Source organism: Athene cunicularia (assembly GCF_003259725.1).
Source record: "Athene cunicularia isolate RWA chromosome 20 unlocalized genomic scaffold, athCun1 chr20_part1, whole genome shotgun sequence".
NCBI classification, from domain to species: domain Eukaryota; kingdom Metazoa; phylum Chordata; class Aves; order Strigiformes; family Strigidae; genus Athene; species Athene cunicularia.
In genome coordinates, this window is record NW_020799125.1 from 11,244,123 (window position 1) to 11,266,721 (window position 22,599).

A 22,599-nucleotide genomic window follows, 5' to 3' on the forward strand; every position below is an offset into this window, starting at 1 on the left:
TCTGGTAAACTACTTTTTTTTTTTATTTAAAGATGCATGTGCCATGAAAGTGTCTTTCCCCCCGATGCCTGTCTGTAATGTGCTTATTGGAACACATATATAAAATTAACTCAGCTTAAAAACAAATTACATCACATTACCTTGATGTACCTGTAGAGAACATTGCTGTGTGCATGGCTCAATTATATATCCTTTATACAGGCATTTTTATCATAAAGCACTGAGAAGAACTGGCAGTTACTTCTCCTTTATTTATTTCCATTTTAGTCTTTTAATTATTTATCTATTTCTTCAGATTAACCAGGTAGAGTTGTGACTGTTTTCCCATCAGTTTATCAGAATTATTTTTAATCTACAAGATGAGAAATATATTGCAATTAATACAGTCTTGGCTGAATTTTTATTCCAATTTAGCTTCATTTTATTCTATAACTGACAATACTGAAGTCATGAGTAGAAACAATGAAAGCACTTTCTGATGGACTTGAGGAGTATAGCTTCTTTTTTTCCCCATAGTAATTTGACATTAATGGATTGTAAATTTACTTTTTAAAAAAATTATCTGTCTCCTTACCAGCTGCGGCATGACTTCTATTTCAAGCAGCATTTCAATTCAAGAGCCTAATATTTTAACCTCATTCTCTAAAAACTAGGTTTAAAATCTTTAAACTGTTTCATAAACTCCTGACAACCATCTTCAAATGACTCCAACCTCCCCCACAACAGCACTGAGATTGTTTATGCAGCAAACAGCCAACAACAAGGCACTGTTACCCATCTCCTTAATCAAAGCTATTTAAAGCAAAATGTTATGTACAAATCTAGCACAGAGCTGTAGGCCAAAATTTTACAAAGTAAAGAGATTTTTCAGGTCTTTTAAGTTTTGAATCTCTATCTTCAAACATCTTCAAAGGGTCCACATTTCTGATGCAAAGCAGTGCTTTTTTTGCTAAAGGTAACTTCAATCTGGATACCAAACCCACTTATTCTTAGCCAGCATCTCTAGTATAAAGTCTGCCTGTTCCTCTGCACCTCCAGCAATACCTCAACAGTTTGTAAAACTGCTAAAAAGACAAGCCTCAATTTCTGTTTTTGTTTACAAAGACCTATTGCACTCATTCCTATAAAAGTACAGTTGCTTGCAGCACATTAAAAAGCTTGTACATTCCTGGGTTCTGAACTCAGCAGGAGTCACAATCATTCCAAGTGAAAATTTTGCCAGGTAAAAGAACATCTGGAGAAAAGAGTTCTCCAAAACCATCCAAAATTCTCAGAGCTGGCAAATGAAGTGCCCATCCACTGACAGCCCATCACCACTCAGACAAGCACAGTACGACCACCCAGTGCATTGGGAAATCACCTGCTACTCAGGCTGAAGGGACCCATTCACAAGCTTCCTTGATTCAATGGTTTTATATTTCTTAAGAACACTTCCAGAGGACAGAGAGACACAGACATTTTACAAGTCTTCATATTCAGTTCTTTCTCTAATTCTTTAAGAGAAAAAACAAAACAAAACAAACTGCACCTTGAATCTTTTTAGTAAGTGCCAACAGTGCTCTCGGGTCTGGCTAGGTGACAGTCCCTGCCCCAAAGAGCTTCCACACTACGGGAGGGAGCAATACAAAGGTGAGTTAACAGGGAAAACAACAAGGAAGGTGACACAGTTTGTCATGCTGCTGGTGCCATACATGGAGCCTGGTACATCCTTTTGTGCTGGCAGTCAGTACGTAGACACACACATTGCACATGATACAACATGTTCTCTCTGAGGTGTTTGGAAAGGAGAAGGTAAAGAAGAAGCTCTCAAAGTTTTCAAGGCAGTCCTGTGACAAGGAAGGCATTTGTTCTATATAGAAATCTTTGCCTATTTACATACTTTTTTTTTTTTTTTAAGTAAAATCATAGTTAACATGCCAAAAACATATTCATCAAATCAGTTACCTTACAAAAATAAAATTTTCAAACAATGTATTTCTAAAATAAATATCAATAGGGTTGGAAAAAATAAATACATGTATCCAAACTATCTTGTTAAAACACAAAAAGGTACAGTTCCTTACTGAAAAGTAGCCATGGAGGCCCTATTAAAGCAGCAACTGTTCAGAGCACCCTTCTCTTACAGTAACACATGAGGAAGTGTCCCAAGTGTCTTCAGATTCTTAATAAAAGAAATATATAGGACTATGTTCCTTATAGGAAAGTATAGAGCATTTTCATCTTTGCTGAATGACAGGCTAAAAACTGGTGTTCCATGATACACCCCTGCTGAAATTTTCTCATATTTCCAAGCAGTGAGAGGCTAACATCTTTTTTGTCTTGTTAGGAAAAAAAAAAAGTCCCATCTGTGACTTTTGATTGTTTATGAACATATCTGTACAGTCCCCTGACTGAGCAAAAAATTAATACTTCTTAAAAATACTGAGCTACTCTTCCTCCACCTCCCCAAACAGCAACTCCTATGTATGGAAACAAGGCATTTGAATTCAATGCTGCCCACAGAAGGACTGGTACAGCACAGGGAGCCAGGGGCAGCTCGACCTCAGGTAGGAGACTTACTGCTTGGGAGCACAAGCTGCACCAGTCTGGGATGGTCCAACGTGAAATCAATGTTTCCATGGCAGCCCCTTGCATTTCAAGGGCTAGTTGATTGCCCTGAGCTCCCGCTGTCAGGAGTCAGTCTCAGTTTGGCCGGTAGTAGTCATAGTGCTCTAGGTAAAAGGAGGCAGGGTACCCTATTCCCCACTCTCATAAGGCAGCCATACCACTCCAGGAAATCAGTTTCCTTCTTGAAGGTTTCAGGTTTTTTGTGGTCCTGTATGTCCTCTTACTTTTAAAATTGTTTTTTCTACCTATTTAAAAGGAGCAACATGCCCAGATTAACAACAGTGGTCAAGTAGGCAAAGAATAAAATGTCCACAATGCAAGCTCTACATAGGTTTACAATGTGCTGGTCATGCATAAACCTCTACAGATCCTGGCAGGCATTTAAACATTTAAGTTGATGTAAGATCAAATTGCTAATGAACTGACTGCTGAATGGACTGTAGCCAGCTTGAAATCACTGGTAGGTTCTGCATCTGATGTCACAAGACTTAAGTCATGTCAAATCAGTGGTCATCTGCTTTAACCCTTTTTGCCTTCAAGGAAAGATGCTGCAAGAAAAGAAAACAAAAATCACTTAGCATATACACAATCAGAAAAATGTTCAACTAGAATACTTTCAGTCTTTAAACCCAAATTAATTAAATTCTTACACAAATATCAAAGACCACCTTTCCAAAGCTCTGCTTGTTACTGATGTAGCTAAAATAAATCTATGAAGTCAAAAAACCGCATGCATCCCAAAGTGATATGCTGGCTTGGTATAAAATATCATCTTCTAGTACTTCTGTCCTAACTGCAAGCATAGGAACAATCTCCCCCAGAAGCAAGCTGCCAGATTGTAAAAATGCACTGAAAATGTGTTGCCAACAACATGTGCATAAATGCTAGGAGTAAGTACATGAAGTACAAGATTTTAATTAGTGAATTAACACAGCAGCTCTAGTTGCATTGGACCTCTGAACTTCTATGCTCTTAAAGAAAAAGGCCAACAAAAACGTGGAATGAAAACATGAAGCAAGTCCTGCAAAATTTGGAATGAGACATAACTGACCAAGACCATGATGAAGCTGTGGAAGAAAATATTTTCATACAGAATCCTATTCGGTTGAAATTTGTTTTTAACTTGATACAGGAATAAAAATTCTCATATTTCAGGAATCTCTTATTAGCACAAAGGTGTATCCTTCAATAGAAAAAAGGTCTGATTGTCTACAAATTGGCATAAATTTGTGTGTCTTGCAATGACTTGCTTATTCAAAATTTACATGTATAATTCAAAGCTTTAAACAACAGGAGCATTTCTAATTTTTAAACATTTTATAAAGACACCCAAGTCTTCTGGCTGACAAGGATAACTGACCAAGCTGGAAAAAATAATCTTCCTCAAAACCAGCACTATCCCCCAGAGCTTCCATTTATTTTAGGATGAAAGCAATGCTTAGGTCATGCTGCAAAATGAGTTCATCTCTATAAAATTAAAAGGATGGCAATAGTAAAAATTTGGTTCTGATGTAATTTCAAAGAATATCTACAACAGTAGTAGTACCACCTTGAAAAACACGTTTGCTCAGTCAGGTAGGTGGTACTATTCAAGACAAGGCTTCTTCACTTACAGAAAGCAACTCAAGTTTTGCCCAAACAAATCATTGCGTCACATTCCCCAACACCACCCACCTCACCCCAAAACCGAGCCCATGGAGAGGTCATATCCTAATGGGATATTGTGTTGTGTATGGGATGTTAAAGCATGTACATGAGTCACAAGGGCCATTTATTCCAGGAGCAGATTTGATACAACTGCAAGATTGGCTCATCTCCTTTTTACATCATACCTGCAGAATGTCTAATAGCAACTAAATACTCAGGGGTCTACCCTGCAGGGGTCATTACTGCCTTTATCAAATGTGTTATAGACAAAAAGGCAGAAAATATTCAGTTACTTAGTAAGTGCATTTATAGATGGTAAGTGTCTGGATAACTGAGATAAATTATCCAAGCTCAACATTAAAAACCCCAACCCTCTCAAATCAATGACATGGACAGCTGCCAATGCTGCTGTACACTGTAACCACAGAGGTATGTTCTAAGGTGCTCCACGCACCACAGTGCTTTCCATTTTTTAAAAAACTCCAGGAAGTGAAAGAAAAAACCCATCAGATTTTCAGAAAAGTCAAATAACATAACAGATGTGTAAACTGAAAACAGCCATTTTTGCAACATGGCTGCTCATATACATGAACTGATCTCCTGTTTTGCATAGGTCTGATATGCGAGTGCATTTTTTCAGTCAGTATTTTGGAAGTACTTCACAAATTTGGAATATAAAGCTCAGTAGTTATTAATCTCCCATGGGAAATTCACATGCAAGATCAATTTGGCAATCTTGCCTGTACAGTATTTACATGCAATGTGGTATCAACAGCTCCAGCATAACTAACATTTAGATAATATTTAATACCAATCCAGTTCTCAGAATGACCAGTGAATAGGTCTAGATTGACAGATTCACATGGGACATGGTTGATAAAGGTTTGTGACAACTATTAAAAGACACTTGTAGAGAAAAGGTGTGTAAATCACACAACAGCATTTGCAATAAAGGTTTGCACAAATGGCAGCTGTTCTTTGCCATTTCAAGTTTGAACAGATCAGAGCTGATTTTTTTTCAGTAAACATAATTAATGCTCTAGAAAAGGCTCAGGACTTGCACAAACATTCACAAAGCATGCAAAGTCTCCTCTAAAATTACTGTGCAAAGTATGACCACTGCCTGGCTATACTGTTGCTCAGAGAAGTGCTACCAAGTGCCTATATTTAAGTGTAAAATGGTTGAAGGCTTCATTTCAGAGTGATACGCTATTTTGTAACTTTGAGACCATGTCTGTTGGCTAGATAATAGGGAAAAAGCTTTCATGCATCAATTTATTATCCTCTTTCTTTGTATTAAAACCATTAAAGACTCAGGGGCCTACCCTGCAGGGGTCATTACTGCCTTTGTCAAATGTGTTAGAAAAAAAGACAAAGAATTAACAAAACCAAATTCATTTTTGTACCATTAAGTAGACAACAGCAAAACATAAACACTTAAAAAGTTCAGATACAAGAGCTGCTAATACAGCAATGGTACCGCTTGGGCTTTATGCCGATTCCGTACCGTTCCTTGCTGGTAAAAATGAGGTGCCAGTTCCAAGAGCCATGCAGATTCAACGGCAGTCACATCTCTCATGTAGTATTTAGCAGTCTGTATGACTTCATTGTAGACTACCCTAGGAGAAAGAAAAAAATAAGTGTTTGCTATCAAGCAATCAGGGAGAGAGATGATTAACAGCATATTTAGACAGTTTCCCATACATGCTGCCAGAAGTAGTATTTACTGAGCGACAAGAGAGTCTTTAAGTTATAATACAGTCTCTTACCTCTTTCCTGCTGGTTGTTCAGAGCACGCTGCATTAAGACAGCCTTTAGACTGCCATTAAAACCACCTTCACATACTACCAGGATATATGGATGCAAGATATAAAAGAAAGAATATTTCTTATAATGGGGCCAAGGGGAACTCGTAACAGATGCTCTGAAACACAGAATATTAGTTACTCTGTGAGTAATGGGGAAGCATGTCAAAATGGGGAAGCATGTCAAAAGCACCAAAACCCTGGACCCATAACAAGTAGGGCACAAATCACAGCATGACTATCCCTGGTACCTGTCTGCAGACAAGCAAGGTAAGGATTAGAGAAAGAAATCAGCTTTAACTACTGCCAGAACACCTCCTGCTAAGAGCTTTACAAACAGCTGGCCATGTGGACTCAATCCCTGCTGCCAGCATGAACACGTTGTCAGCACAGGTAAGCTATTCCTGAAGCCACCCTTCAGTATGGAAAGTAATTTTTACCGAAGCAGTGCAGACCCACGCGCTGAAGGGTTAGAAACCAAGACCATAAGTCATTATCTGTCTTCTATACACAGTAGAGTTGCAAACCCACAAGGTTTGTGGTCTCTCTTTAATTGGTATTTTGCTCTCAAAAGCAAAGAGGAAAGAAAGAGTCCAAAATTCCCTCCTCTGCCAAATGTAACCTGAGACATATCAAATAATAACCCTAAAGAGAGAGCTGAGGAAAACAAAGAAGAATGAGAACATGTTTTATATACACCTGTACCAGAGAATTGAAGCTCACAATATAGGATGGGTGCCCATGCAGCAGTAGAACTGGGATTAGGGTTGCTGAGTAAGTTCTTAATGCCCATCTTACAGGATGCCACGAGTCAGCAGCTTCTTCAGGCTGGCGGTGACAATACCATGTGGCCTTGGAAGACAGCTCTGTGTCTGTTCTGCCACACAGGGGTCCAGAAAGGGATTTAAGCCCAGAATCAGTATTCCTAAAAACTCTACCAATAATGCTGCCACCAACAGCAAAACAGGCTGTGGAGCAAAGCACAGTTTTAAGGCTTTGCCAGTTAAGACTTCCAGCGAGCCTCTACAGGTCTGCTTTTCTGTATGTCTGAAACTGCCCAAGCCTGGGATGGAAGTTCAACGCTGAGGGCTCGTCATCTAAAAGCTGAACCCTGGAGGAGGTGAATGCTGGAGTAAAGAATTCTTCCAGTACTCTCTGACCACCAGACTTTCTTTCTGGATTAACTTCCTCTCAATTTATTCTTCTTACTGTCTGTCACTCTCCCATAACCCAACCTCCTTCAGGATGTTACCTACTGTAAACTAGAAAATTTCAGAAATATATCTGCAAAGTATTCCTTTACCATTTAAAAAAACCTGTGTTTTATTTTTAATAGCAGTGACAGAAGGTTAAAAAACCTGGCAAAACAGCAGCAAATCAGATTTGTTTCAGTGGCAAAAATTACTTTAGCTACACTCTGCTCAACTCAGCCCTGAAGAACTAGTACAGTTTAAAGCAAGCATGCTGCACTCATTTTTATTTTGTAAGCCACTGTAATTGATGGCCAAGTTCCAGTTGGTTACACTCCTGCAAACCCTACACAACAGAGTAGGAGCCCAAATTCAAATGTAACAGATGACACCAGTCAACTTTATCCTTCGAAGTCTCAGCAACAACAGGAAAAAGAAGGACAAGAGTCCAAATACTTCAGGTTGATCCTGCTGACCTGGTAGTTAGAAACATATTTCTAAGGGTTATCTGAGCATCTTTGACACACAAAGGGAATTATAATACCTGAGCTAATACCGAAGTACAACAACTTCTTTCCTCTATCTGCTAGACAGCCATAATTTCTCTCAAACTTTCTGCATAATGGATTTGACATGTATGCCCTCTCCTAGCAAACCATTTGCAATTACTGCAGCACCTATTTGACAGGACATTTATTTAATAGGTGTAATAAAAGTAAATGAATCCTAGTTCTACCTAGGTACAGAGACCACTCAGAGAGCAATTTAAAGTGCAAAATATGGTGCCTATTAAAAAAGGATCACCTGACTCTGCTTTCCAACTTTTACAGATTTTTGACAGTTAAACATCACTATTTCCCTGATGTATTTGGATACTGCCTACAAAAAGATGCAAAGGAAATACCAATTGAATTCTCTCTGAGGGAACCATGACCTTTTAAATCTATTCTTCCACAGATGGAGAAAAGTCATTCATGAAAATGTCTGGATGCTGAGGATGTCTTGTAAAGATCACAAAGCAAGTGAAAGCAGCTTTAACTTACCAGCGTGGTGGCTTCTCTGCATACAACACTGAAGTGGGGTGGATATGAAGTTCATGGTCATCACGGATAGTCCTTGAAAGCAAGATACTACTTCAGACCATGCATCTATTTATTGCTTAACATTTGGATCTTTCCATCCCCAGTAAGAATGTTTAATAAAAGGCAACAATGAAAGAGCTGGAGCAAATTTTAAAAATTTGCATTTAATGAACAGGCTTTCAGATGAAACCAGACTTAAATCTTGGCCAAAGGAAGAAATGATAATTTAATGTCCTAAAAGAGTTCTATCTATATTAAATGAAAAAGCAGTGTTCCACGCTTTTATTCAGTGCACTGGGAGTGCTACAGCACAGACTGTACTTGTTTCTATTAACACAGGGTAACAGCTTCCTACTAGCAATAACTCTGATTATTTATATTTGCAAAGAGAAGAGATGAACATTGACGCAGCCTGAAGATGCAAAAATTCAAATATTTAGTAAATCAAACATTTTGTTTCTTCTTGCAGGTGTCTAGAGAAGCATCTGTTTGTTGATTATACTTAGATAGATGTATCCAGTCAAAGGAGCTTTTAAACTAAGCAAAGGTTGTAATGAAGCTATATACATTTACCTGTAAGCTCCAGTAGAGTGGAATTTAGCTGCATTAGCAAAGAATCCAGAAACTATGCATCTCAAAACGGGATCTGGATCACCTGAAGAAAATAATTTTTATGTAAAATGAGTCAATGAAACGGTAAAAATCCCTAAAATGCCACTTAATCATCTCGGACAACTTTTCACACTGCATCAGGCTTTGATAGCAAAGGCTTGAAGGCAGACAAACCCTGCAATCTCTTTTGACTTCAATTTCACAGCAAATCAAAATTACTATGTAAGAAACTACTGTTGCCGCTGGTGTCTCCATGAAGATAGTTTCACAGTCCTTAAAGCAACCTTGTGTGACAGCTAAGCACGGAAGTCTGATTTTTCAGAGCAGTTGAGACAAGTGCTGAGAAGCAGTCGTGGCATCCATGCACACACAGCACAGCTGGAAGTCAGATCCCAATGACTGTACATCATTTTGAACATACTAGAAAAACAGCTTTTTGAAGAATCAAGAGGAACAAGGTGACCTATTTATGACTTTTTTTGTAAATCTGTCCATTAAATATATAAAATCAGTGATGATAATCTCTTTCTAGAAAACCTAACTGAAGAAGTCTGGACTTGAAGACTGGACTAAATGTTATTTGCAAAAACGGGTTAACATGCTCTTCCACAGTCATTTTCAGGAAAAAAAAATGGTTTTAATTAACATTATTTTTAGGCCAAGGAGAAAATACTTCAAAGGCTTCAATAAAAGCAGGAAGCAGACTGACAATTTGGAGACTACCTTTAATATATATTGGAAAACACATTAAAAAAAAATATATCATTTCACCTTCACTGGACTTCTTTGGCACTTTAAAGCGGACGAGAAGCTTTTTCAGCTGCTCTCTTACAACAGAAGCTCTGACAAGCCCTTTGTAGTTCAGAAAGTGTTCCTGACACCACTGAGAGCTCTTGCTGTGCTGTACAGTGAGAAGAATAAGAAAAAATTACAATGAAATTCCATCAGCAAAACAAAACCCAATCTCCTGGATCACATAGCCTTGTTCTGTCTCCTACAACATATTTATTGTTGTTTTCCCTGAAAATTACCTATTTACATAGCAACTAACAAGGGTATGTAAGCACCAGCAACTACAAGACACATTTCAAACATCATCTAAATAGCAGTAGAACAAATGCCACGGGATATTTTCATAGATATGTGCTTCATTTCTTCATATGTGGTGAAAGAGAAGAGCATCAGTCATTCCATTTTCACACACAAAAGCACCATATCATAAACTAGTCTGTTTTCAATCTCAGAATGTAAACAACTTTTGCTGTACACTGTTCTCACTGGTCTTCTCCATGGAAAGAACTATTCCACCAGAAGCCAGCACTTACTCCAAGAGCCTCTGCATTTGGCTTTCTATGAGAATTAGGTGGATATAAAATTTAAACAGCAAAATTTCAGTTGGTGCCTGACTGATTGCTTTAGGGTTGGGGAGAGGGAAGTCTTCTTTTAAACACTTGCGTGGTTATACTGCTTCAACCCAACACTGCTGCAAATAAATTATTACAGAAGTGCTTTATACCAGCAAAAAATACTTCTCCCAAATACGTACAGCACTTCAAAACCATTAAGTAAAACCTCAGCTTACAGAGTATTAAGATTGGTGTAAAACCTTAGGGTAAATACCTAAGGTCACTAAAAAAGAGGATATGATGGTCAATGAGGCAATTTTTTAAAAAGACTGCTAGATTTAGATGCAGTTTATAAACAGTGAAACTGATACATCTATAGAGAAGATGAGAGAATATTAATTTCAGATACCTATTTTTCCTAGGCCCTTTCAAAAATCCCAGTCTCCTTGAAAATACAGCTGTCCACCCATAAGACTTCCATGCTATGCCCAAACCAAATTCTTTCTATTCCCTGTTCAGAACAACTACAGAAGGTCTGTGGTAAAATATGATCAGAAAATATTTTAAAGCAGATCTGTCACTTAATAGACTTGGTAAGTTCCCAGCTTTGAGGATGCTATATCCAGAACTTCCAAAGTCAGAACTAAGGACCTCAGTGTTTCCCATTCCTGCAAATCCATATACACTTGAACTGACTTACTTTGACAAAGGCTTCATAAACATTAAGCATAGTAAGATGATCACCTTCTTCCACAGCAAACTTTCTGTGTTGCCTGGCCTGGAGAAGAAGAAATATATTTTTATAAGCAGACTGATTTTTGCAAAAGCCATATCTAATACACCCAGTTCCCATCATCTCTGTATTTCCTCGTGACTATCAAAATTCTTACTGTACAGGGTAGTTCCTCTGGGCAACAGCAATATTTTACTAGACCAACTATATTCAGGACCACTTCTAAAACTGAAATCAGAAAAATGAACTTAAAATGAACCCCCCGAATCCAAGAGTGGGTTGCATTAAAATTAGGCTCCTGCTAGCTATTAAGCATTTGCCACATCCCAATACTTTCTTTTTTGTTCCTCTTGAAAGGAAGTGGTGTTCAGGGAGGCGTGATTTATTTGGGAAACTCTTACTCTTGGTTTATAATCTTTTGTGTTTCTGGTCCTCAGAAGGAGGCTTTTAACACCAGTAAAGAACTCCAAGATTCCCACCGTTACTGTTTCTTCTTATAACCAATAGGTACAGTTCAAGACCTTGCTTCATTTTCATACAAATTTGCAGTCTGTAGTGGGTATCAATAAAATAGTTGGCAGAAATCCAGAAATGTGGAACTAACAAAAAGAAAATGAGACATGATTGAACTTACAGCCTGAGCTTTTTGATTTGGAGGGATCACAAAAATGTTTTGAATCTGCATCATGGCAGCAATTGTCAAAATCTCCTGGGAGCAGCCAAAATTTCCTGAGGAGTAAACAGAGAAATTCAATAAAGGAAACCTTCCATTCAACTTATCACCATATAGAATAAAAAGGGAAAGAAGCAGAATATATTTTTATAGTATATAAAAACAAAATACTGAACCTCCTGAATTTTTTTAGTATAACAGTAAATGTTTTTACTAGAAAACTTAAAAGACAAATGCATTAGACTTAGAGAGGTCCATGAGTTTAACCAATTCTTTTCACTAAACACCATACCAAGATGAAGCATACAATTGATTTCAAGTTTAGTAAGTATTTTATACTACACTACAAGAAGCAGTGTCCTCATCACAAGACTATACTGAAAATCTGATTTTTTTTTCTCCTACCGGATTCCAGAAGCATCTTTGCAAACATAGGATTCAAAGGAAACTCTGCTATTCTCATTCCAAGAGGCTCTGTTAAACGGCAGTGCATATCCAAACCTGCAGCATATTAATAAATGTAGATGTGATACAGGAAAAATAGCACAGCAAGTCTTCTTTAAGAATTAATGCATACTAAAGAGCAGAATTATGAGCTAAAATATAGCAAATGCACCTGAGAGTTGCCAGATTTATATGAAACTAAGCTTAAACTAAGCAATCCTTAATGTCCATTTACTCTCCCACTGGTCACCTTCGTTATTTTTTCCCCAAACATACTTGAACACATAAGTATCTTCATTTTGACCAAGTTCCATTGCTAGTGCCAACGATGTAGAAAGCCTGCAGTCAGTGTCAATGCAATGGCCAGAGTGTCTATCAGACTTCTGCATCTCCTTTTAAAATATTTAGCAACATCTTCGTTCATGGGGGCCAGAAGCAGGAGTCCCAATGAGAATTAAAAAGGGCATAATTATGGAACAGGAATAACTGTAGAAACAGGAAGCACTGCTGGGTGGGGTGGGGTAGGGTGTAATTATTCTGAGTCACATCTCCTTACATCACAGAGAAAAATAATTTAATATAACCTAAACTAGAGATGTACAGATGATGAAGATTCTTTATTGTTTAGTCTGCCTCACGAATCAATAACTAAATTGTCAGCCATGTTCCAACTGTAACCTTTTTACTGGAGGTAGGCATGACAGCTTGCTTTTTGATTCCCAGTTATCACTGAGCAGCCCTGCACATTTACCAGTTTAGCCTACAGTCAAACACATGCAGTAAGGTTTACCCATGCAAACCACCGGGCCATATTCTAATCCAGAGCACTACACGGAAATCTCAGGGAACGATTTAAACAGAAAACCATTTCCCTTGCAAAAGGACATAGGGAGTATTATAATAATTATAATTATAATAATAATAATAATATACAGACACAGGAAACAGTAAGAAGAAAAGAGCTTGCTAAGAAAAGCAGCAAAGAGTGAAAATTGAAAGAGAAACCTGCAAGTGAGTCAAGTTGTATGAGTAATAACAAAGAGGCAGAGCACAAGAGAAAAGCTACACAACAAGGGACTAACAAGAGCCCAATAATAGGACTTTGGGGAGCTGCAGATTGCATGAATAACCACAGCAGAGTGGACTGAGGAAACACAACTGTGGCCCACGCATTATATAAACATATTATTTGTCAAACTGTGTGGTGGCCAAAAACCACAGTTGTATTTCATCTGTGTTTCACAGAGAAAAGCAAAACCACAAATCAAGTAAAGGAATGAGATCTCCTATAACTCATGTCAGCATATCTAAAACCACAGATACCTCTATCAAGTGTTTACTTTCCTTTAGGATTTGATTTGTTATGATCTCGCTTATTACAACAATGGTGAGTGAATACTCACCACACCCCTATACTGTTCAACAAAACCTAACAGGCATTTCACAGAACATCACAATATTTTCCTCAGAAATGGGTAAAAAAGGCAGCTTATGTGAAAAGATGAAAGAATATATTTAAACACAAAGTCACAGAAACTGCGAAAATTAAGGTATGATAGCTTTCATTTGACCAGTGCAATTTGAAAAGTTTAAGTGACACCACAATTAATAACTTAGAATACACTTTCATCTCTAGAAAGGTAACTGCATTCCTAAGTAGGAAAAAGGAGAAATTACTACCTTTTTAACTTTTTACAGGTGCATCAAGCCAAAATCCTTTGGCTTCTGCTGAATCCTAGAAATCTCAATGCAATTTTGCATGCATATATATATATACACATAGCTTGTGCACAGATGTCTTTGTAGCAGTAAGCCTGAATATACACAAAAGGCCTGCAATGGATACTAGTTTGGAATAGGTAAACATCTCCTTGAAATAATCATGGAAGCAATCACTGTATCTCTATATACTTATAGGAAATTGGAGATCGTAAAAAAAAAATATTACAAAGATTTTTATTGAACATGCTCAGGAGAGATTATGCAAGTACTGTTGGCACTAAAAAGTTTCAAGTAACAACCACCTCTATGTGAAGGGCTGAGGGATTAAAAGACAATTTCAAACTTCGGTAGAGCAGTTGTTTCTGATAGAGGACAACTTAAAAGTCTTCAACAAAATCTGTATCTGAAATAAAGCTACAAATAAAGCCACTTTTAACCTGCTTATTTACCTCCTAAATTATGCTTAAAAGCAATAAACTCGAACTGACAACTCAGACTTTCAAAGGGGCATCGAAAGAGAAGGCCAAGAAGAGATACTCCTGATGTAATCAGTTTGTGTCACTGTAAAAATCAGTCTAAAACCAGTGATGTGTTTATTCAACAGAACTATCTCAATCTTAAGAGCGTTTGCTCTGCACAAGTTTCTCTGTTGGCACCACACTGGCACAATAGGGTCCTGACCCTAAACAGCACATTTGCATGCTATTACAATGCAAATGATGAAATACATGCTCATACTTGCATGAGAAAAATTTAATCCTTACTGCACCTGCAAATGCTTGGGCAGTTTCACCTCTGCAACTTATATAAAATCTCCATTAAAAAACCCTAAAACCTTGAAACCAGCAAAAATTGAAGAGCGAATCCGTACATCACACACATGCACACACATTTCCTTCTACCTTAAACACCAACATCAGCACTTCTCTGCTCTGCTACAAAAGCTGGGCAGCCAAGAGAGTAACAGCTCTGTACTTTCCTGTGAATCTACCACGAGCATAACACTTTGCCAAAACATCAAACAGCTAATCAGTGAGTTTATTGACCTTTCCTCTCCATTTCCCTAAGGTGGTTTTGGCTGTGAATTCATCCTTGCAACATGCTTCTGAGCCACTGTGAAGGTCCTTGTTCCAAGCTTGAGCAGCTTGCCAAGAACCAAGCGCCTTAAGTGAAATGCTTCTTTACAAGATGGAACTGAATCAGCACAGAGCAAAATCGTGGCCAGACTCACAGCTCCATGAGAATAAGATTTTTGATTACTTGTTCTTGTGTCAAGTTTCTGCTTTGTTTAAGTTTGCTGCATTCAAAAGGATTCAATAGCTGTCAAAAAGACCAACAATATAACAGTTCTTCCTATAAACAAAATTAGACAGCATACATTTCACTTGCCACAACAAAAAAGAAATTGAAAACATTACTGCAGTGTGATCTGAGTGTTAAAGGTATCCAACAGCAGCTAATGAATAAAGCCAAAATGAACACATTTAGAATCACATATTCATGGAAAGCTCAAGTTGGAAGGGACCCACCCATAGGAATCATTGAGTCCAACTCCCTGCTCCTTGCAGGACTACCTAAAACTGAACCATATGACTGAAGCGTTGTTCAGACTCTCTACTGAATTTGAGAACAAGCTGTGATTAATAATTCAGAGAACATAATAGAAAAATATATTCTATTAAGTAGCTAAGTAGTAGCAAAGTGCTCTGAATGATGAGGTCTGCTAGACTAGCTTTTTCTCAAGGTCTGTTAGACTAGCTTTTTCTTCTTTTCATTAGAAGCTTGTGTGTATCTGTTTCTTTGTCCATAATCAAAAAGTTCAAGACTGAAACTAGAACAGACTCTCTTTGCAAGCTGCATGCAAATGAGCTCCTATGTATTTAAAAGCATGAAAAGCCAACAGGCTGTGCACGGAAACACAGACATGGAGTGTGAGAAACATAGTTCCAATTCATCCAGGAGGAAATGTGCTGCCTTTAGGAATGATCAGGGGTTATTTTAGGGGTTGCATCATGTATTCACCGTTAACAGAATCAGAACAGTTTGACTTGCTACAGGTGTGGTCTGTCTCAACTGCAGGCCCAACAACACTACTTTAACAGCACTACACTACTTGAGGTGTAGTCTTTTACTCATAGGCCATACTACATTCAGAGTAGAAACACAGACTAGATCTCATTTTTTAAAATTTATCTAAATTAGCTCTTAACTTTTGTCAGTCATATCTTCAAAATTTTATCAATGAGAAGGTCTGAAAACTAACGTGTGACACTTGCTTTACTAAGCCATGGGGAAGCACACTCTCTGTTGGGTTTAATTCTAGCATCCAGTGACTGGCCTCCAAATTCAAGCATCAGATTTTACAGTGTTTAGGCAGAGTGCCTGCACACAGGTAAGATCAGATAATGAATGTAACACGCTAACAGAAAAATTTAAAATGCATACACTATGCTCTTTAAAGTCTGACCAAGGAATAAATGAAGTAGCAATTATATTAAGGTTGCTAAATTCTAGGTTATTACAATCAGTCTGATTGTGAAAGAGATGTCAAACCCTTACTTTCAATTTTACATGATTCCAGCAACTGGCACAGTAACACAAAATGGAAGATCACCACACTGAGAGCTTAGGTATCTAACAACTTAACTGGACACTGGTAAATTTAGTGTCTCGCTCATGTACTGATCTAATTAGCATCTGAACTTCATTTTTATCTTCATACCACCCTGTAAGGACTGAAGAAACACAGAGTATCTGCCTGAGAGAATCAAGCCAACACCCTCATCAGCTCAGAGCCCTGTTCCTAGCAAGGACAAACAGCTTGTTCCTCCCATGAAGGTGCAAGGAAATACACAGCAGACAGCTATCAAATACACATGTGCCCAATCTAGACAGTTAAATTCTAGTCTATACGCAACAGATTTCTAGGTTCCTCCCAGAAAGCTCTTGCTGCCTTTTACTTGCTTACCTGTCTGAAATAACCAGAGGAAAAGAAAGTAAATTCAGAGGAGACTGAGTTACATCTTAAAAACACACCAACAAAAAGCTTCTACCAGTCAAGGCTTTCTCTTTCTCAAAGCACAGTTCTCAAATGCAAGTCTGATTAACATCCAATCACCAAATCCAAAATTAACAATTTTTTTCATAACTCTTGTAATATACCCATAAATAAAGCAAAGCATAATATTCTCACCTCCTAAAGCATACAGCAGTTCTAAAGCTTGCACCATTGACTGTGCAGGAGGTGGCTGTGAAGAAAAAATGTGCATTGTTTAAAGTTATCAAAACACACAAGTTTTCATAAAAATCATAGATGTTCCTCTATTGCAAAATCCTTAAATTCTAACTACCTACCTTTCTATTAATGCAAAATGAAGAAAGAGCTGTCAGACTCTTCCTATCACCCTTCCACTGACCACTAGCGCTGCAAGTCAAAACCATCTTAACGGGCTCAGCAACATCACTAGATGCTCTCAAGATTTGAGCTAAAAGAGGTGTACTTGCTTTGTCCAACAGTGATGCCAGCCGTGATCAGAACAATTACTTAACTTCCTCTTCTAATGCCACCATTGGTTTTTCACATCAATACAAGAGTAGGTAGAAACCTTACAGAAAGCAAAATCTAAAAACTGGCACTGCTCTTTTTAACAGACAAGCACAGGTTTAGTTCTATAGATATCCATTTTTTTCCTTTTTTCTTCAAAAATTCAGTACAAAGGGACTACAGTTACAGTTTTGCAAAATCTGTTTGTCTTTCTAGGCCTTTCTCAACTTCTCAACACTTCTAACAGCAAACTCTAGAAACACAAACAATTGTTGTTTCTAAGGTGTCACATGCTACTTGCACTAGTTGATTCCCAAAAACATACTTTGCTGCCTGACAGTGGACAAGGAGTTCTGCTTTCCAAATTAACAGGGCGATGGTTACTGGTTAATGGTTCTGTGGGTTATCAATATGTCATCTACTGACCTTTCTTCACACTAAGGAAGGATAACAGACTTCACAGCCTAGGACTCACCGAAAGAAAGGGGAACCTGAGCACATTGTCAATTCCTAAAGCCTTCAGCTGCAAGATGACAGGGGCAAGGTTACTGCGCTGCATCTCGGGAACAGTGGACTTCGGCAACTTCTCAAAGTCCTCCTCTGTTGTAGAAGAAAACAAAGCAATTTGGGACTGAGTTTCAACTCCCACTCTACACAGTCAACATTATAGAATCGCACCCATTTCAAGTTAAAATGATCAAGTATGAATACTTAACAGGTGTTAAAAGAACTCTAAGTCAAAGACTATCTTCCTCCAACCACTGTATTTTAAGATATTTTCATTTAAATAGAAGATTCAATGTTTTTAGCTACACTGCTGATTCTGTAGTTGACCCACCCATATTTCAATTTGAAATGTTATAAATTATTCACAGAAATCTGGAAATGCTTTATTTCTCTTCTCTTAATATTTTTAAATCAGAAAATAAAAGGCAGGATGCAATACTACAAAAAAAACCCCCATGTTTTTAAAGAAGGGACATGGGTAAGTTCAAAATCAGCTTTCAGTTTAAGAACACTATTTTTAGTAGCTACTCAAACAAAAGGAAGTTTAAAAACTGTATTTAAAATAAACACTAAGGATTGAAAAACAATTTGTTTAACAATGCCTTTTTAAAAGCATGCTTGCTATAAAGTCTAAGCCTGGAAAAATGCTTCATATAAGGTCACAATTCCTGCACCTTCCATTAACCAGCACTTCTGCAGTAAAGAAAAAGGCACATGCATCCCTATGTTGGTCTAAAACTCCAAATCAAGACAAGAAATACATTATTTTCACCTGAATTATCTTCATTTCTGGACACAACTCTCGTCTATCTCTGGTCTATCTCAGACCTTCCCCCAGACAAAGATAGTGTACATATTCTCTACTTTTGTCCACTCAGTGCACTTTCTTCTTTTTTTTTTTTTCCTCCTTTAAAATGTTTCTTAAAGAACTCATTAGGCCAGTTCCTGAGCATATAAAAAATACCTCAGTGTAGTCATGGTTTCTCCAGTAAAATACTTAAAAAGCTATGTAAGTTTGGTATATTAAGCAGGAGACATTCACTCCTGATTCTTACTGAACACAGAAATTTAGATAATAAATCATGGCTTTGTTAAACATGGCAACTGCTGGCAAGCACACACACATTTTAAAAGAATACGCTTGATCTCTCCAAGTCTCAAAGCTCCAGTAAAACTAGAGGGAACTTGAGACACATCAGGAATGGCAGTGCTCAACTGCAATGCCTTTCCTCATTAAATAGATGAGAACAGAGACAGTTGGATTGTGGCTTTCTGAACACTGCTAGTTGGCCATCAGATTTATTTGTAACAGTAATATTTTTTGTACAGTGCCAAGGTCACTGATTCAAGAGAAGCATTTGGGGTTGGCATCTATTCCTCTGAAAAGGGGGACACAAATAAGTTTTCCCTCAGTTATCTAAAGGATTTCCAGAGCCCTTTGTTAGATGAACAGTCTAAAGGAGACTTGTCACAGAAGAGAGCATCATAGATAAGTATTATAAATTGAAGCAACTGCTCAGAAACCAAGATCATAAAACTTCCTAGTAGACTCACCAGAGCTGCATTAACATTACAGGTTTGCAATTGCTGGCAATCTTGTAGCACCTACCCTGCTCAGTTTGTGTTTCTGTTTCATAAAAGGATGCAGTGTCCAATGCTTAGCACATATGAACAATGTAAATAAAATAAGCCAGAGGAATAATGAAGGGAAACTTCTCTCTCTCACTAAGAGGAAAAATATACAGGTTTTTTGTTCTTTATCTAATACTAAAACCACTGTAAAACAAAAACGCAAGTCACACCCAGCAAGTTCACCTTCCCTACACATCAAATTACTGACCTGTATAAAGTCTGTAACATTTCCCAGAGCGGTTCCGTCCTGCACGCCCTGCTCTCTGATTAGCTGAAGCTTTAGATACTGGTACCACCACAAGGCATTCGATGGCTGTTTTGGGGTTATAGGCCCGAAGCTTCACAAAACCACAATCAATTACGAATGCAATTCCATGAATTGTGATGGAGGTCTCAGCAATGTTGGTGGCTACTATCACCTATAGATACAGACACAGTGAAGATACTGTGAACTCTCCCATCTCAGTTACACTATCAATCCCTAGCATCAGTGCATCAGGACTCCAACATAAGCCACTTGAAAGATCTCAGATATGACAGTTCCCGTAAAAAGAATGCTGTACATGCAGCAGAAAGAGCTTGTCAGCTTGAAATAAGAGCAGTTTTTACAGTTTCACAGTCATTTTCTTACTCAAATTTATTCTCTCTTCATAGAAGTAAAACTTGGCAGTGTTTCCAGAGAAAAACATTAACTGACTGTAAATCAAATGTTCTTAAGTAGTGAAGTCAAAATATTTTCTTTCTGCTTCTCAGTTATATTGAATTGTTACTTGTAACACTGGAATGGGGCAGGGGATAGCAGAGAAGCAGAGCTGATTAAGTGTTCTGTGTTCACTATTCCTGCAGAGATATACTTATATATGCATCCTGAAATATTAAAAAAAAATTGTTCCTAGACTACAGAGGGAAATTTAATCCTTATTTCACCTGAAATTAAAAAATAAATCTTGGAAGTTAATTGACTAATGTCATATCCTGGAAAGAAAAGAAGTATTTATACTCAGCATTCTCCAACACCAGATGACCGATTTTACTTGTTAAGACTCCAGCAGGCACAAGAATTATAAATCATCCCTGCATAATTCCCTCATCTCAGCTCCAACACAGGCTCTGCCTACACAGAAAGCACTAATCATGACCAATTATATAGTTCAGCTATTTAATGTCACAGAACAAGACTTGCAGAAGTCAAAACAAAGGGTTTTTTTTCTACTAAAATCAAGCAAGTTTTACTTCTTAGGTGAAAATACAACACTTTACCAGTCTGTCACTAATTTTTCCATTTTTGGTGGAAACCAGCCATAGATGTTTAGACCACAAAAAAAACAAAAAAACCCAGGTAAAAGTAGAGCACTTCAGAGCGTAAGGAACTTTAACTGGACATAGACAAATACAAGGCTGTATGAAGACTTAAAAATTGAGAAGTTGATGAGGTAAACAGGAAAGTTAGGACAGACATGTCTAGGACTGATCGAAGATGAAAAGGGAAGACAGAAAACATGTTCTTGGTTCAGTCTGAAAACTGACAGGCAGCGGTAGGACATGACAAGTGTCTGCAATAGTCTCGTGATGTGAACCCGATACATACAATCTGTGTAATGCAGACACCCTTCTGGGTGGTAGAAATTGAGACACGGGCAATATGTTGCCCTACCTTCCTGACGCTGCGAGAAACTCTCTCAAACACTTTCATTTGCTCAGGAGAAGGCAGCCCAGCATACATGGGGAGAACACGGAGGTGCTTTTTCATTCCAGTGCGAGACAGGGCCCGAGCCTGTTCTATGAGCATAGAAACAACAGTCTCGACTTCTTCCTAGAGCCAGAGCAAAAAGTATAAGGGTGAGAGAAGTTTCATTTTAATATCACATAGCTGTTACTTATATATGAAAAAAATGCATCAAATTAACCCACATATAATTTTAGTTGTTCAAACTCCACCATCTTTTGACTAGCTTCCTCAGTTCTGTAATACTCTTACATAAATCACTATTCATACTAAATATATATGTAAATATTCATATTCATTGTTACCTAAGACAATGTCACAAACAGATGAGAAAAATCACAAGAGAAGGACTGAACAAAGTTCAGGAGGAAGCAGGTGTCCTTTCCTGTATATCTCAACTTGTGAGAGCAAAATGGGAGGCCAATCTATTTTGACTGTGTAGAATGCTGTAGGTCTTGATCAGGATTGACACAGTATTAACACCTATTGCTCAACTTCACATTTAATCTCAGATAATCAGCTGTGGCATTTCACTCTTAAAAAACACAGGGAACAAAATGTTCAGATGCAGGTACGCAATTCACTCTTTCAAAGTCAAATCAATAACGGGGATGAAGAATTTATTCTGAAAACATGCAAGATGTTATTGAAGCTTTTCAAGGTAACTCCTCAGTGGAAAAATTATAAGCTACCTCCCATTTACTCTTCTTGGCTGCAAAGTGACCTGACAGGCATAAATACAGCACAAGGGACAAGTACATTTTTATCCCACAGCAATTTGCTTTTCTGTCAAAGACTCCAGACATTAAGCCTAACAAATGTAAATTCCATTTGCCTTAGCTAATAATGATGACTCACTGTCAGCTTCGTAGGTGTGACTAGCACCAAAACCCCACATACTGTTCCAGTTATTAACAAGGCCATAAGCATACAGCATTAAATGAGAAAAACTATTATCTATCACTAGCTTTGATAAATCCAGACCATAACTGCCTTTTCTAAAAGTTTTTCAGACTGGCCTAATTCTGATCCCACCAATGCAGAAATATTTGTCATCTTTAACGAGACTAAAGTAAGCACAGCTAAGGAAAGCAGGAGACTGAGGTGGCTTCACAAAGCCCCCACATACAGCACTGTAAAGCAAAAAAAAAAAAAAAAAGCTTATGTCTAGCTTATGTCTATACCTGGCCGGTTAAAAATGCCAATATATCGCCATCATTCTCCATCTGGTGGATTTTCATTGCAGTTTCCACAGTTGATCTTACATAGTCTGGAACAGGACTATGGAGAGAGAAAATAGCAAAGACATTAGCAGAAAAATAGGTAGAG

General features: G+C 37.8%; 1 protein-coding gene across 1 annotated transcript in view; it reads right to left on the reverse strand.

The window, feature by feature from the left end:
• Positions 1–2,853: 2,853 nt before the first annotated feature.
• DHX35 (DEAH-box helicase 35) overlaps positions 2,854–22,599 on the reverse strand; it is a 28,554-nt gene continuing 8,808 nt past the window's right edge. Inside the window, exons 10-22 of the mRNA XM_026862344.1 lie at positions 22,455–22,551; positions 21,199–21,357; positions 19,753–19,963; positions 17,881–18,005; positions 17,055–17,109; positions 12,101–12,196; positions 11,657–11,751; positions 10,990–11,067; positions 9,715–9,844; positions 8,905–8,986; positions 8,293–8,364; positions 5,762–5,873; positions 2,854–3,155 (exon numbers count right to left, since the gene is read on the reverse strand). Of these exons, the coding sequence (XP_026718145.1) occupies positions 3,111–3,155; positions 5,762–5,873; positions 8,293–8,364; positions 8,905–8,986; positions 9,715–9,844; positions 10,990–11,067; positions 11,657–11,751; positions 12,101–12,196; positions 17,055–17,109; positions 17,881–18,005; positions 19,753–19,963; positions 21,199–21,357; positions 22,455–22,551 (1,357 nt within the window). The 3' untranslated portion in view covers positions 2,854–3,110. The remainder of the gene's footprint in view (positions 3,156–5,761; positions 5,874–8,292; positions 8,365–8,904; positions 8,987–9,714; positions 9,845–10,989; positions 11,068–11,656; positions 11,752–12,100; positions 12,197–17,054; positions 17,110–17,880; positions 18,006–19,752; positions 19,964–21,198; positions 21,358–22,454; positions 22,552–22,599) is intronic.